The following is a 16,549-nucleotide window of genomic DNA, read 5'->3' as shown; positions in this document are numbered from 1 at the left end:
CTTGTTATTCCGTCGCCTCTTGTTTTCAGCTCTATTCGGTAAAATTAGGACTAATGCTTGTTTTGCCACCATAAGCCTTGTTCATACAGTGTAAAGACAACTTAATCTCCAGCGTCACTTCCATCCGATTGTGGCTTCAAGAAAACCCATTTAAACGTTAAAAACTTTTCCTATCACACCACCCCAAATCCGCAAATTATTAGTCAAATTCGCCCCAGGTGAGGTCTATTTTAATTTTCAAGATAAACAGGCCTCGGCCTTGCCGCAGAATATTAAGGAATTAAGTCAGAGGCGTGCAAAATTTTCTGATAAGAAAACTCACCTAAAAAAATCAATGCGTAAATCCGGCAGGGTCGGAGGCGCCGCTGGTTTTGGAACACTGGTCCCTGCATTGGTCCTTAATTTAGTTGTAGGTTGGTCGTAGCCAAATTTTTCAGGTGATCGAGATTTTCCGTTTCCAGTGGTGGCGGGATTTCTGCGAGCCGATCTTTTGTGTCTAAAAATCATCCAAATTAATGTTTAAAATAGACTAGAAATTCAAGTTTGTACCTCAACATTTCAAATATATTTCATTTCTATCAAAAGTAAGAAAGTTACTAACGCTTCCATCAAATGATTAAGTAATTTCATTCTGCATTCTGAGCTATAATGTAATAATCAGCAAAAGCTTTGCAGGAGCGGCAAGTTAATATGATTACACGCTGGTATAGGGTTAATCAAAAGTGCTCATAAAAGCATTTTTGTCTTGTAAGGGCGAAAAAGAAACCTGATTTTATGTATTAATTTATTTAGTTACGTTTAGTGTAAAAAGAAAAATAATGGCATTTCAAATTGTTCCTGAAAAATCATTTTTGACAGTTATTTTTGTTAAAATTTAGTTTTTAAAGTTTCCAAAGCCTTTCCTGCAAAGATTTGGGCAAAAAATTAATCTCAACTTAAATGTTTAGTTTATGGGTAAAAAAAACACTATTTTAAACAAAAATTGTATCTTTTTTATCAAACAAAAGTGTTATTCTGTCAAGAATCACTATTACTAACTATTTGCACAGAATCGTTGGTATAACTGGACAGAGCCAACCTGCTAGATTTAATATCTTTATGGTTTTAGGTTGGTTCGAATTAACCCATTGCAGTAATTTAAACGAAAATTGTAGCTTTAGTTTGAATTGTAGTTGGATATTGACACTTAAGTTCGTTTTGTGTAGGTAATCATCTAACATCTGTAAGAGTTGAAATAAAATTTTCCAGCTTGTACAAAACAACTTTTGAAGTTACTAAAAACTTAAATATCTGCCTTATTTGTACGACAAGATATAAACTTTTATATGTCTATGGAAAACTAATGATTCGAACTTTCCATTGATATATAAAAGTTGTTTGGTTAGTGGTAGTACTTGGCCGCTAGAGGTCCTCAAATTTGACCCAACATTCCAGGCCAATCGTTCTTGACCCTTGTCGCTTTGACCTTGAATAATTCGCGTATTTGACAGTTGACGTCAAAATAACACAAAAGCAAAAAGATAGCCCAAAGTGTCAGCTTTCAGAAAATATGACCCTATTGCTCAATAAATGTAATCGTTTTACACTTAGAGGGCATTTTAAAGTTATTAGAGAGAGATACACGCGAGTTTCAATTGAATTGAATTTAATAGCTGCACGGGTTGCAAATTTTTGACAAGTTTGAACGTGGTTATATGGTCACGTGACAGCTGTCATCACTGTCCAAATCTGCTTTAATTGGGTCGGAATCAGTTTGAATTTGGGAAGAGTGTGACAAGGGGGAATTGTTGATTAAACAATTCAACTAGAAATATAGTGTAATAGATTAATTTGTTATTGTATTTTTGAGGATTTCATTTAAGGTTTGTGTCACATATGACATTTATTGTTAATAAACTGTATGAAACGAAATAGTAATTTAGGCAAGAAGTTTTCTAGTATTTTAGTAAACTTTCTAACCGTATCAAAGCCTTGCACACTAAAAGTTAGTGCAGAAAAGTGCACCTTACTACACCCAAGTAATAACAGTGTTTCAGAGCAAATTTCCTGCTCTGAAAATCTTTGATTGTCACCACTTAATAATTTGAAAATTGTCACGTGATTTGAAAATGACAGTTGCAGGTCCCCAAAAATCCCCAAAAAGGTCACGTGACCTGGAAAAGGTCCAAAATGACAAAACGAACAGCCGAAAGTTTGAAAAACTATAGTCAGGTGATTTAAATTTATAGCAACTGTAAAATTGAAAACAGGCACATAACCAAAATAATCAGAAAAGATCGACAAAAATTGAAATTGTTTTTAAATGATCTTTGAAACAGTCACGTGACCAAAAATAACCACACACTACGACTGAAAACAAGTCACGTGGTATTAAAAAATTCATATACCCAGTTGAGTGTTGAAAAATTGTCACGTGATTTGAAAATGACGAGAATGACAGGTACAAGTTGAAAATGTGACCAAAAGAGGCCACGTGATCTGAACAAGTCCAAAATGACAAAAATATTAGCTGAAATTCTGAAAACCTATCACGTGACATAGAAATAGAGCAGCTGGAATGTTGAAAAGCTGTCACATGACCAAATTAATGATAAAAATTGAATTTTTTTAAATAATCTATAAAAATTGCTAAACTGTCACGTGACCAAAAATAACCGAACAACACGGCTAAAATCAAGTCACGTTACCTAACAAAAAACACAGTTGAATTTTGAAAAATTGTCACGTGATTTGAAAATGACGAGAATGACAGATACAAGTTGAAAATGTGACCAAAAGAGGCCACGTGATCTGAACAAGCCCAAAACGACAAAAATATCCGCTGAAATTTTGAAAAACTATCACGTGACATAGAAATAGAGCAGCTGCAATGTTAAAAAGCTGTCACATGACAAAAATAATGATAAAAATTTATTTTTTTAAATAATCTTTAAAAATTGCTAAACTGTCACGTGACCAAAAATAACCGAACAACACGGCTGAAATCAAGTCACGTTACCTAAAAAAAACCCAGAAACACAGTTGAATGTTGAAAAATTGTCACGTGATTTGAAAATGACGAGAATGACAGGTACAAGTTGAAAATGTGACCAAAAGAGGCCACGTGATCTGAACAAGTCCAAAATGACAAAAATATTAGCTGAAATTCTGAAAAAACTATCACGTGACATAGAAATAGAGCAGCTGTAATGTTAAAAAGCTGTCACATGACCAAAATAATTATAAAAATTGTTTTTTTTCTTTAAATAATCTTTAAACATTGCTAAACTGTCCGTGACCAAAAGTACCTAAAAAAAAACCAGAAACACAGTTAAATGTTGAAAAATTGTCACGTGGTCTAAAAAAAGCCCAAAAGGGGAATTAAAACTTAAAAATATCGAGAATGACAGTTGCAAGTTAAAAATTTGTGTGTTTGTTACCCGTTTTAAAATTGTCAAAAATTTTCATTCAAAGACAACTCAGGTAAAATTAGATATCTTCTGAAGTACATGGAAAATCGAATTTTTTAAAACGGCATTTGGTTCAGCTTTAAATTGCGCAACTTTGCACTAAATTAACATTTTTTGTATCTCTTATATTTTTCGAGATTTCTGTATACGTAATTTTAAAACTCCTTTCCTTCATCGATGTGTTATAACTCATTGAATTCAAATCTGTAAAATCAATACTTTATGTAACATGTTTACCACCGGATAATAATTGTTAATTTCATCTTATAATGGAACCACCGCCTTCACTGTGCCGTCAATGGAATTTCCATTAACCACATCTTAAATATAGCCGTTGACGTAATAGCTGATCGGCTCTACTTGGTTACGCAACTTTAAAGCGATAACAGTACAGAATACTGAAACGGGATATTATATCCAGAGGAAAAGGCTTTTTCCAAGTAATTTTTCCTGAATGTAGGCTGGACAAAAATTCTGAAGCTACCACAAGAAACATGGTCTAAACTAGGTAATTAAGCTGCAACTTTCGTACCGCAAAATGTTTGCAGCCGCATTTATATGTAAATTTGTGTCACTTCGTTTACATGGAGGGTCGATTTGCATAGTTTTGAGGACTTATGCTAAGCGGCTTTTATAGACACAAGTGATTATGGTCCTTTATATGGTGTGATGGACATAAACGATACAGTTCTAATTTTGTTCAACGCAAACCGTTTCTACGTACCTAATTAAGTTGACATTCAAAGTTGAATTTTAATAAAACGAAGCAGTGTAATTTTCATGAATTTCCATGTGGAGACATGGAAACGACGGCCGTTGCCGTGACAGACAATGACTAAAGCGTTTTCCATTTTTGGCTTGGGGAATTGCGACTCCAAACTTGCAAAATTTATCACGCTCGGCTTGATGAGAACGCAAACACGAGCTACACATTTTCTTTATACAATTTTCGGGTAGTTTATAAAGTTGGAAAAGTCGTTTTAATTAGAACTGGTGATTGTTCTGATTATAATAACTTCTAGAAGTTTGTTTGTTTCAAAATAAGTATTCAACTGCCTTAAAAACATGTTTTTTAGTTCATGTACAGTCTAAACTTCTCAAGATGAAACAGGGTTCTGCGGAAATGCTTTGATTATCTGTATGCTCCTCAAAAAGATGCAACTTTCATTAAATACAGGGTGTGCGAATAAAATGACGATATTACCCAACTTACCTCAGTACAAATGTCGATAATTTCGAAGATACAGAGTGTCAAAACTTGGTTTTAATTTTCCCTGCATATTTTCTTAAATAATTGTGGTGCATTGTAACAAAATTCAGCTAAAAGGAGTTTTGTGGTGTGAAAAATTTAAATCTGCTCTATTTTGGGAAATTTTTGAATTTTAAAAATTCGCCTTCAACTACTTGAACTAGTTTAGGTTAATAATAGAAATATGACAGAAAGTGTCATTTTTTATAGGTGCCATGTTATGAAATTGCCAAAAATCTAAAATGGCGGCGGTTTCAAGCAAGTTTCAATTGTATCAAAATTTGGTGTTTTTTTGAAAAAAAAGCGTTCAGTGATGTAATTAAAATACAAAAAAATCGTCTAAATTACATAAATAGTAGTAGAATAAAGGTGGTTGAGTCTTACCTTTGTTTGGGTCTGGGGGACTCAGTCTCAGCTTCCGGTGAAGAAGTAGGTCCCCTCTCCGCCCTCCTCTTTGGAGACGTCCTCTCCACTTTCTCCTCCTTCACATCCAGTTTTCTTCGAAAGCTCCGACGATTTTCTTTGGCTCGTTGACTGTGCAACTTGCTGTCGCTCATCACTCCCCCCACGTCACTATTCCGTTTTGCCCTGCTGTAGAGCTTGCTGTCGCTCTCAATGTCCAGCTGCTCATAGTTTTGAGCAGCTTGTTTGTAACTGTTTCGTCTTCTGGTTTCGATTTTTAGCTGTTCAATTTGGTCCTCCATTAGTTTTTCTACTGTTTTGTTCTCCTGGACTGAAGAAATTGTTTCTATCTCCATCGGCACTGGTGCAGTCTCGAAGTCGAATTGGAGTTTGTTTTGGATTTTTGCAGTTTTTGGAGAACTTTGAGCTAAACAAACAACGAATATTGTAAGTAGTGAGGTGGAGAACGACATTTTGACATAATAAAGTACATCAAACATGAAGACAAAGTTGCACATTTTGGTGACAATCAGATTGTAAGAATTCAGGCAAAAAATTGTATTAGAAATATATATACTGAAATAGCAAAAACGACAACTAGAAAATCTTCTGAAGAAGATTTCTAGACTTCTGGAGAATTTGCAACAAATTACATACAAATTTAGTACTTAGCACATCTCATTAAGAAGTTTTCTTAGTACGGCTCTGTATTTGGTAGCAAACTCACTGTTTTTACTGTTAATAGCAGGTCCGTAACTTACAAATTTGTTTCTTAAAAGACATTGGGTTTAGCAAGAGTTTAGAGAGCTTCTGGAGGTCAGAAAACTCAAAAACTAGAAAATCTCTGGTAAAACCCACTTGGAGTGAGAAAATGTCAGTTTTAAGCACATTTTTGGAAACTTCATTAAATTTTCTATTTAATAACCTGAAAATACTCTACTAAATATGGTACAGTCAGGGAGAAAAACGGTGTCAAAGTTTTAACTGCCAGAAACACAGTTTGAAAGGACAGTCAAGAAGTAAATCGCTCGTAAAACCCAATTGGAATGAAAAAATGTCAGTTTTAAGAACATTTTTGGAATCCTCATTAAATTTTATATTTGTTAACCTAAAAAAACACTACAAAATCTAGTACAGTCAGGGAGAAAAGCGGTGTCAAAGTTTGAACTGTCAGAAACACAGTTTGAAAGAACACTCAGGGACAAAATCGCTTTTCAAACCCACTTAGAGTAAAAAAAAACGACTGTTTTAGGCACATTTTTGGAATCCTCATTAAATTTACTGTTCAATAACTTGAAATACACTAACAAAATCTAGTACAGTCAGAGAGGAACACGGTGTCAAAGTTTGAACTGCCAGAAACACAGTTTGAAAGAACAGTCAGGGACAAAATCTCTAGTAAAACTTACTTGGAGTGAGAAAATAACAGTTTTAAGCACATTTTTGGAATCCTCATTAAATTTTATATTTGATAACCCAAAAAAAACACTACAAAATCTAGTACAATCAGGGAGAAAAGCGGTGTCAAAGTTTGAACTGTCAAAAACACAGTTTGAAAGAACACTCAGGGACAAAATCGCTTTTCAAACCCACTTAGAGTAAGAAAACGACTGTTTTAGGCACATTTTTTGGAAAACTTATTAAATTTCCTATCCAATAATTCGAAAAAACACTAACAAAATTTAGTACAGTCAGGGAGAAAAGCGGTGTCAAAGTTTGAACTGTCAGAAACAAAGTTTGAAAGAACACTCGGGGACAAAATCGCTTTTCAAACCCACTTGGAGTAAGAAAATGACTGTTTTAGGCACATTTTTGGAAACCTTATTAAGTTTCCTATCCAATAATTCGAAAAAACACTAAGAAAATTTAGTACAGTCAGGGAGAAAAACGGTGTCAAAGTTTGAACTGTCAAAAACACAGTTTGAAAGAACACTCAGGGACAAAATCGCTTTTCAAACCCACTTAGAGTAAGAAAACGACTGTTTTAGGCACATTTTTGGAAAACTTATTAAATTTCCTATCCAATAATTCGAAAAAACACTAACAAAATTTAGTACAGTCAGGGAGAAAAGCGGTGTCAAAGTTTGAACTGTCAGAAACAAAGTTTGAAAGAACACTCGGGGACAAAATCGCTTTTCAAACCCACTTGGAGTAAGAAAATGACTGTTTTAGGCACATTTTTGGAAACCTTATTAAGTTTCCTATCCAATAATTCGAAAAAACACTAAGAAAATTTAGTACAGTCAGGGAGAAAAACGGTGTCAAAGTTTGAACTGTCAAAAACACAGTTTGAAAGAACACTCAGGGACAAAATCGCTTTTCAAACCCACTTAGAGTAAGAAAACGACTGTTTTAGGCACATTTTTGGAAAACTTATTAAATTTCGTATCCAATAATCCGAAAAAACACTAACAAAATTTAGTACAGTCAGGGAGAAAAGCGGTGTTAAAGTTTCAACTGTCAGAAACAAAGTTTGAAAGAACACTCAGGGACAAAATCGCTTTTCAAACCCACTTGGAGTAAAAAAATTACTGTTTTAGGCACATTTTTGGAAAACTTATTAAATTTCCTATCCAATAATTCGAAAAAACACTAACAAAATTTAGTACAGTCAGGAAGAAAAGCGGTGTCAAAGTTTGAACTGTCAGAAACAAAGTTTGAAAGAACACTCAGAGACAAAATCACTTTTCGAACCCACTTGGAGTAAGAAAATAACTGTTTTAAGCACATTTTTGAAATCCTCATTAAATTTCCCATCCAATATCATGAAAAACCTCTATAAAATTTGGTAGAGTCAGGGAGGAAAGACACAGAGAGCTTCTGGAAGTCATTCACCATCTTAAGAAGATTTTTGAGTTCTAAAGAGGAATTTGCAACAAATGAAAGTTTCTATTTTAGTATCATAAAAGACAGTTGGTGTATCAAAAGCTTAGAAAACTTCTAGAAACCTTCTGAAGAAGATTACACTTGATTCTTTGTGTCAGGACTTCTTCAGAGAAGAATTTAAACTAAAATGCAGCTGTATCTTTATTTCATGACATTTTGAAGATTTTCCAACAGAACCAGAAAGGTTTCCATAGAGGAATATTGAAGATGCATTTGGTTAAGCAAAAGCCTTCTCTTGGAGGTCAAAATCCTTTTTTTTTTCAACAAGATGAAATCGATAACATTAGAAACATACTGTATTTTACTAAATATCTGAAGATGAAGAAAATACTTAGTAGCTTTTGTAAAATTTGTGGAATTCTCAGAAGATGATTTGACACCAAAATATTTCTCAGCAGCAGATTTAGAAGCCACTTGGAGATCAAAAGTATTAGTGGGAGAGAGAAACTCCTTGGACGTACCTTTAGAAAAAGACGACTCCATAACCTCATCAAAGGTAAATTTGGTGACATTCTTACATGTAGGCGGTGTTGCCTGTCTTGCAGTGGCCGGTGTCATCGGACTGGCTGGAATAGGTTGCAACACTGTATTGGTTCGACCATCCGCTATATTATCCGAAGAGAAATAGTCCATTTGCTCGCCTGTGTCCAAACTACCTTCGGTCAGTTCACCATCAGTAGCCGTTACTGTAGTAACGATGGTATTTGAACTATCCGTGGAAGTGTTGATGGTTGTTTCGGAAGCTGTACTGGAACCCATCACTATCACTTTGGGTACCGGCTGATTCTACAACAAGTTTGGATTTTTATCAGTTTTCAGCTATTTTAATGGAAAATACAATTTAAATCCATACAAATCTCATCATCAACTTCTGTCCCAGTGTAAATTAAATTAAGGAGTTTTAATGGAATCTTAACAATTTACAGAACAATTTACAGTTTAGCGTTAATGCGTTAAATTAAAAAGCTGCAATTTCAGTGAAACAGTCTGTTCTTAAACAAGGGCGTTAATTTTAAAATAATAACGCGTTAATGGAAGGGAATTAGCATAAACACGGTAGACGTCACGTACACAATATAAATTAATTGTTTTATTGTAAATTGCCACGCTTTTGAGTAAATCGTCGTTAGACATGAACTTTAGGCATTTAAGCAGCTCTAATGAAATAGAGCAAACTGTCAGCATAACTAACATCAAAGAATTAAAAGAATTTATAAGGTTAGTAAGGAAAAATTTTAGTTTAATTCCATCATTCTTATTCAAATAACTTTTAAAGTTTCTAGTAGTAATTAGGAAAGTTTTCCGGAATAACTAGAGATTTACCTTCATTAAAATAAATTTAAATAAACTCTGTTTGGAGATCATTTTATTTTTGTTAACTAAACTGTTTAATGAAAAGTTTAACAATTAATTACACAAGGGTGAAGTGTTATCAGAAAACTTGTAGTAACTGTTGTTAAAAATCCCAAATGCAATTTACCATAAACTGCAATTTATTTATGCTTTAGCAAAAATTAAAGCTGAAACAAAGTTTTTAAACGATCGATATTTACCGGCATAGAAATTCCATTAAACAAATTCAATTACTAAATTTTATCGAAGTTTACCGTAAAAATTGCTGAACGTTTAGTTCAGTTATTTTATGTTTAGTTTGATTATCCGTACTAACCAAACCAGTGCCGGATTTGGGAAAATGCTGGTGGTTCATTAGTCTTCTTGAAAATGTAGAAATATTGAAATAGTACGTAAGGAGAAAAACAAGAAATGTCACACATTAAAAGTGATAACATATAAGCCTATTTTTGAGTCGAAATGGAGTTTTTGCCAGTTTGGTACATCTTGTAATTTTTTGCCTTGTGACGCCTTAGGGATGCCCTTTAGGGCAAAAACCCCTCAATACAATCTTATAGAAGAGAAAATTTTCTAATATTTTCCTTATTTACACTTATTTGTAGCTCCTTAAATAACGGAGCTACGCTAAGTCGAAATAGAGTCAGTTTGAAAAAGTGTGACCGTTTTAAATGTCAAAATATTATGTGACGGGTCACGTGACCGTTTCTAAGTTTAAATTGATGTTTTTTTTAAAGCTCACGTGACTATTTTCAATCATCAAATTTAATTTTAAAGGTTGCGTCTTAAAAATCGAATTCATAATGTCACGTGATAGTTTTAAATGTCAACAAAAAAAACGTGACAGTTTTTACGCTTAGACTGATATTTTTAAAGTCACGTGTCTCCTTTTAACGTGAAAAACTCACGTGACCTTCGATCCTTAAATTTAATTTTAAAAGTTGTGTCTTAAAAATTAAATTCATAATGTCACGTGGTAGTTGTAAATGTCAAAATGTTATTTGGAGGGTCACGTGACACTTTTTTAACGTCAAAACAGAATCCTAAAGATCACATGCCCGTTTTTAATTTTAAACCAAACCGCGTGATTATTTTTAAGATTAAAATGTCATCCTTAACACCACGTGACAGTTTTTACGTTTAGACTGATATTTTTAAAGTCACGTGTCTCTTTTTAAAGTGAAAAATCTCACGTGACTATTTTTAATCATCAAATTTAATTTTAAAGGTTGCGTTTTTAAAATTAAGTTTATAATGTCACGTGATAGTTGTAAATGTCAAAATGTTCTTTGGAAGGTTACGTGACACTTTTTTAACGTTAAAACAGAATCCTGACGGTTAATTAAAATGTCATCTTTAACATCACGTGACAGTTTTTACGTTTGGACTGATATTTTTTAAGTCACGTGTCTCTTTTTAAGGTGAAAAATCTCACGTGACTATTTTTAATCATCAAATTTAATTTTAAAAGTTGCGTCTTAAAAATGGAATTCATAATGTCACGTGATAGTGGTAAATGTCAAAATGTTATTTGGAAGGTCACGTGACACTTTTTTAACTTCAAAACAGAATCCTGACGGTTAACATTAAAATGTCATCCTTAACATCACGTGACAGTTTTTACGTTTAGACTGATATTCACGTGACTCTTTTTAAGGTGCAAATGGTCACGTGACAATTTTCAATCATCAAATTGATTTTTAACCGTCACGTGACCGTTTTTCAGACTTACACTGAATCACGTGACTATTTTTAATTCTTATGGCAAAGTCCAGTAGGACGTTGACTTATTGCAAGCAAATTTGATCCATAACGACATTTGTGTTATTATTGCTTAAATAAAAGTTTTTTGAGACCTTGAAAAAAATTAATATTTAAACATTCATTAGACGACTTTTACAACATTCTGCAAATGTCGTAAAAAAGTGAAAATTTGCTAATAAAGAATAAAAATAAAAATAATAAATATAAAAAATTTAATAATAAAAAAGATGTCATTATGGTCTCTTTTTGCTTGAAACTATTTTCAGTTCTTATGGCAAATACCCCTTTACCACATTCCTTTATTTCAAGGAAATTTCTGTTGTTTGTACTGTAATTAACGCTTTGTGTAACCTGCATAAAATGAAATATTTAATTCTTCTGAAGATTTGGTTTTTGGTAACCAATAAATGAAGAACTACCATTTGATGTAATTTAAACAGGAGAATCTAAAAATTACTAACAAAATATGTCTAATCTCAAAAGGGCTACAGCCAATAATGGTGTTATTTCTAATGGATCATCTGGAATTTATTAATACATCAAAATGTTTAATAATTTAAATTGTTTTAACAAGTTCTAGAAGAGTCTTGAATTTTCTAGATCGCAAACAACTCTAAAATATCTTAGACCGTTCGAAAATGCTCTACAATGTTCTAAAATGCTTGAAAAAAATATACAAAATTAACATTGCTCTGGAAGGTTCTAGAATTAGTTAGAAAAGCTTCTAAAAGCCTTCTAGATTATTCTAGAGTGTTCCAAAATTATTTTAAATGGTTCTAGAATGATATGCAATATTTAGAAAATAGTCTAAAAAGTCCTGGAAGATTCATTATTGTTAAGTAAACGCTTCTCGAATAATCTAGAGGTTTGTTTAAAGAATGTTTTCAAACACTTTGAAAAGCTATAAAATTTGCAGATTGTTCAGGAAGGTTCTGGAACATACTACTAAGCTTCCAAATGTCTCTAGAACGTTGTAAAAGCTTCCAAAAAGTTATAAATTAAATACTGTCTCCAGAAAGTACCATTCATTTTCCAAAATAATTTTAAAATTGTATTTTGTCTTTTGACGAACCTTATGGATAAAATGCAGACAACCGGTAAAATTTATTGAAAGAAACACTGTAGATTCTAAAAACGTAGTAAGAGTAGAGAGAATGCCAGACATACAATACTCAATTTTGATGACATTAAATGGTTATTTTAGTTGTTTTAGTTGCATATTTGGTTGGTTGTAGCCCAGTAACAGAATTGAACATAAACTCGCCATCTGTTAATACAACAAAATTAAACGTTGCAGAGTGCTTTCCATGCGTTCCGAACCCTCTTGATTAAGGAAGTTAAAACAAAATTTAATCCATTACTCGCCATGTTGAAGCACTTGCCTAATTATGTCAAACTTGACTTTCAGGATAAACATGTTAATAACAAATAAACGACCAATTTTCCTAAAAGGTCATTCTGTAGTGGAAAAGTGTTAATAGTAGTTGAATGAACATGCCGGACAACACATTATAAAGTGTAAATAGACGTTTGCCATGCAGGTTTCCAGTAAATTAACACCAGAACAAACACAATTCAATAGCAAAGCGACCAAGTTAATCGGATCAAGACTGCACGAACGACCTTGCTTAACTAACCTTTACCAGATTGACATTGTCCATCGCGTAATGAGTTTAAGAACTAGGAAATTACGCCCTAAATTTCTCAAGAGGGTACTCGCCGTAGGGATTTAGGGAATACAACCACAAAACACTTTGAATAGTAAATGCACCATATTTCCGGAGCAGCGCTTAAGGTTGCATAGTCCCCGTGGGAAAATCCTGGCTCCGCAGGCAATAAACGTACTTTACAAGGTTTCCTTTCGTAAAACTCCTTAAATGATTCAGCCGAGAGTGCGTTTCACTAGGGACACCCTGTTGGAAGTTTTTTTTTTATAAACATTTTTAACCTGACGAGAAAATGTAGCTAGCATATTGAACCATTGTATACTGAAAAATATTAGATTTAAGGCCGAAAGGAGTTAGAAGGAAAAAATACATTAATCAGTGATTTTTTTCTAAACTTCTTTCTAGAATTGTATTTCTCTTAGCCTACAAGATGAATTGTATTGTGTATCAAAATAGAATGACCGTTACTACATCAAAACGAACCACAATACCAGAACAGCAATCAATATCACTTCAATCAGTCCGAATCTACCTGCCGTTATTGTTTGTCAATAATTAATAAACATACCAAAGTTGATGGAAATTCTATCGTATACTGGCTTATGGGGCTTACAGTGCGGTGAAACCCTCAGACTTTGAATTTAGTACGAACTATTGATCTTTATTGTGTGTTGTAATGATTTTCTTATTAATATTGTTTGATGTAAACAAATTTGATAAATTTATTTATACTCAAAGAGAATTCGAATAGAGAAACAGTTTTTCTACTCCTGATATTCAATATTTTACTTCCTGGTTTTCTAAGCTCCTAGCGAAGAAGACAATTTTTACACAAAAATCGAGCTTTATATTAGGAGAGCAGAAATTCAAAGAGGTCAACTTTTCCTACTTCTGATACTCAATATTTTACTTCCTGGTTTTCTAAGCTCCTAGTGGAGCAAACAATTTTTACATAAAAATCGTGTTTTGTATCAGAAGAACAGAAACTCAAAGAGGTAAACTTTTCCTACTACTGATACTCAATATTTTACTTCCTGGTTTTCTAAGCTCATAGTGGAGAAGACAATTGTTACATAAAAATCGTGTTTTGTATCAGAAGAGCAGAAACTCAAAGAGGTAAACTTTACCTACTTCTGATGCTTCCTGGTTTTCTAAGCTCCTAGCAAAGAAGACAATTTTTACACAAAAATCGAGCTTTATATTAGGAGAGTAGAAAATCAAAGAGGTAAAATTTTCCTACTCCTAATATTCAATATTTTTTTACTTCCTGGTTTTCTAAGCTTCTGGTGGAGAAGACCATTTTTACATAAAAATCGTGTTTTGTATCAGAAGAGCAGAAAATCAAAGAGGTAAACTTTACCTACTCCTGATTCTCAATATTTTACTTCCTGGTTTTCTAAGCTCCCAATGGAGAAGACAATTTTAACACAAAAATCGAGTTTTATATTAGGAGAGCAGAAATTCAAAGAGGTAAACTTTTCCTACTCCTGATACTCAATATTTTACTTTCTGGTTTTCTAGGCTCCTAGCAAAGAATACAATTTTTACACAAAAATCGAGCTTTATATTAGGAGAGCAGAAAATGAAAAAAGTAAACTTTTCCTACTCCTAATATTCAATATTTTACTTCCTGGTTTTCTAAGCTTCTAGTGGAGAAGACCATTTTTACATAAAAATCATGTTTGGTATCAGAAGAGCAGAAACTCAAAGAGATAAACTTTACCTACTTCTGATGCTTCCTGGTTTTCTAAGCTCCTAGCAAAGAAGACAATTTTTACACAAAAATCGAGCTTTATATTAGGAGAGTAGAAAATCACAGAGGTAAAATTTTCCTACTCCTAATATTCAATATTTTTTTACTTCCTGGTTTTCTAAGCTTCTAGTGGAGAATACCATTTTTACATAAAAATCGTGTTTTGTATCAGAAGAGCAGAAAATCGAAGAGGTAAACTTTACCTACTCCTGATACTCAATATTTTACTTCCTGGTTTTCTAAGCTCCCAATGGAGAAGACAATTTTAACACAAAAATCGAGTTTTATATTAGGAGAGCAGAAATTCAAAGAGGTAAACTTTTCCGACTCCTGATACTCAATATTTTACTTCTTAGTTTTCTAAGCTCCTAATGGAGAAGACAATTGTTACATAAAAATCGTGTTTTGTATCAGAAGAGTAGAAATTCAAAGAGGTAAATTTTTCCCACTCCTGATACTCAATATTTTACTTCCTAGTTTTCTAAGCTTCTAGTGGAGAAAACAATTTTTACATAAAAATCGTGTTTTCTTCAAGAGTGCATTCTTGAAGATGTGATATTGTTATGTCAGGACTCCAGGTCAATTTCCTGAAAGCCTTCCAAACATGGATCAATGGTAGTTTTCACAATTATTTGTAGATGTCTTTAAGTATCGAATTAGGAGCAAAATGTACCTGTTGTGGTTTGGAACCAGTTTTGGTGGCATTTCTGCCCGTTTTAAAGTGGAGGCGGCGAAGAGCGGAGGCAGCAGTTGCGATGAGGTCGTCGGGGGGTCGCGGGGACTTAGGCGGGGGGCCCGACTGCGAATTGACGGTCATCTTGGGGCGCGGGCTGGACGGGGGGCAGTGATTGGTCGTGGAGGAAATTAGCGGGGAATTACTGCTGCTACCGCTGCCGCCGGCGAAACACTCGTCGTCGACCTGAAACCAATTGAAAATTCAGAAAAAACTATTCATTAATACATAACCGAACAAACTAACTAAGGAGTTATCAAGAGTCTGTAGAATGTGACAGGAAACCGCTATTGTCAGATTCTTTTGTCACATTCTATCAAACACATCTCTTGCGAATTCTTTGGTTAAAACAACAATTTCTCTTAGCCCAACTTTCTTCTTTTCTCAATATAATTTTTTTGCAGTTAAATAAGTTATACCAGCCTTGGTCGGTAAATCAAATTTTCATAGCGTTTTCAATTTCCCTAAAACTGTATAAACTCGAATTGTGGCTGTAAAACCCTGACCCAAAAATTCATTTATTATCGTATTTTGTTTCACTTTGTTTTCCTCTGCCGGCAATGTCTGCGTGCAAATTTGTTATATTATTATTTACGAGGAAATATACGGTTTGCGGTACAAATTTAACTGTCAAACACGAGTTGTTCGTGTTTGATTGAATATCACCTCGCCTTCCCTCTGTTTACGTTTATTAAACGCTAGTGTGAACCTGTTGGAGCGTTCACTTCATCAACTCCAGGGATTTCGCAATTGATGTTGTGCTATTGCACGAAAATTAAACTTGGATTAGGAGGGATTGTAACTGGAAAACAAAGAAAAAAGCAATCTTGTGTGGGTATCGGAAAAAATCTAAAATGTAAACCAAACAATATGAAATTCACTATAGAAAATCCTAAAGGGAAACCGAACAAAACAATCGGTTTACCTGGAATTTTACCGTTTTGAATTGCACCGTTACGTGGAAGGAAAATCCCATCTTAGGGAAACTAAAACGTTTTTCAAAGTTCGATGGAACGTAACACCCGGTATTGACATGATACGTCAAAGCGAGTTTACCCAGTTTACAGCGTATTGTAAAGGAGAAAATCAAATTACACTTTCCCTAAAGGAAATTTGCGTGTGTTACACCCCGGAATATCTAAGTTGGGATATTGAGTTTGATGTAAGAAGGGTTGAGTTCTGCATAACGCTACAGAGGGAGTTTCCTTAACTCAATGTCTACAAACTCCTTTTTGTTTAATACTTTACCACACGAAGTTATTGGTATAAAATAATAATAAGAAAACGTATTACAAC

The 16,549-nt window shown here is 33.6% G+C and overlaps 1 protein-coding gene across 3 annotated transcripts in view; it reads right to left on the bottom strand.

Moving 5' to 3' along the window:
- The window catches only part of Rgk1 (Rad, Gem/Kir family member 1), a 127,515-nt gene that overhangs the window by 63,025 nt on the left and 47,941 nt on the right, over positions 1–16,549 (bottom strand). For all 3 annotated transcript variants that reach the window (XM_081980544.1, XM_081980543.1, XM_081980542.1), the window contains exons 3-6: positions 15,194–15,439; positions 8,448–8,772; positions 5,083–5,527; positions 323–496 (exon numbers count right to left, since the gene is read on the bottom strand). In XM_081980544.1, the coding sequence (XP_081836670.1) occupies positions 323–496; positions 5,083–5,527; positions 8,448–8,772; positions 15,194–15,337 (1,088 nt within the window). In that variant the 5' untranslated portion in view covers positions 15,338–15,439. The remainder of the gene's footprint in view (positions 1–322; positions 497–5,082; positions 5,528–8,447; positions 8,773–15,193; positions 15,440–16,549) is intronic.

Source organism: Ips typographus, linkage group LG5 (genome assembly GCF_016097725.1).
Source record: "Ips typographus isolate SLU linkage group LG5, UJ_Ityp_2.0, whole genome shotgun sequence".
Classification (NCBI taxonomy): domain Eukaryota; kingdom Metazoa; phylum Arthropoda; class Insecta; order Coleoptera; family Curculionidae; genus Ips; species Ips typographus.
This window is presented reverse-complemented; position numbering and strand designations above follow the sequence as displayed.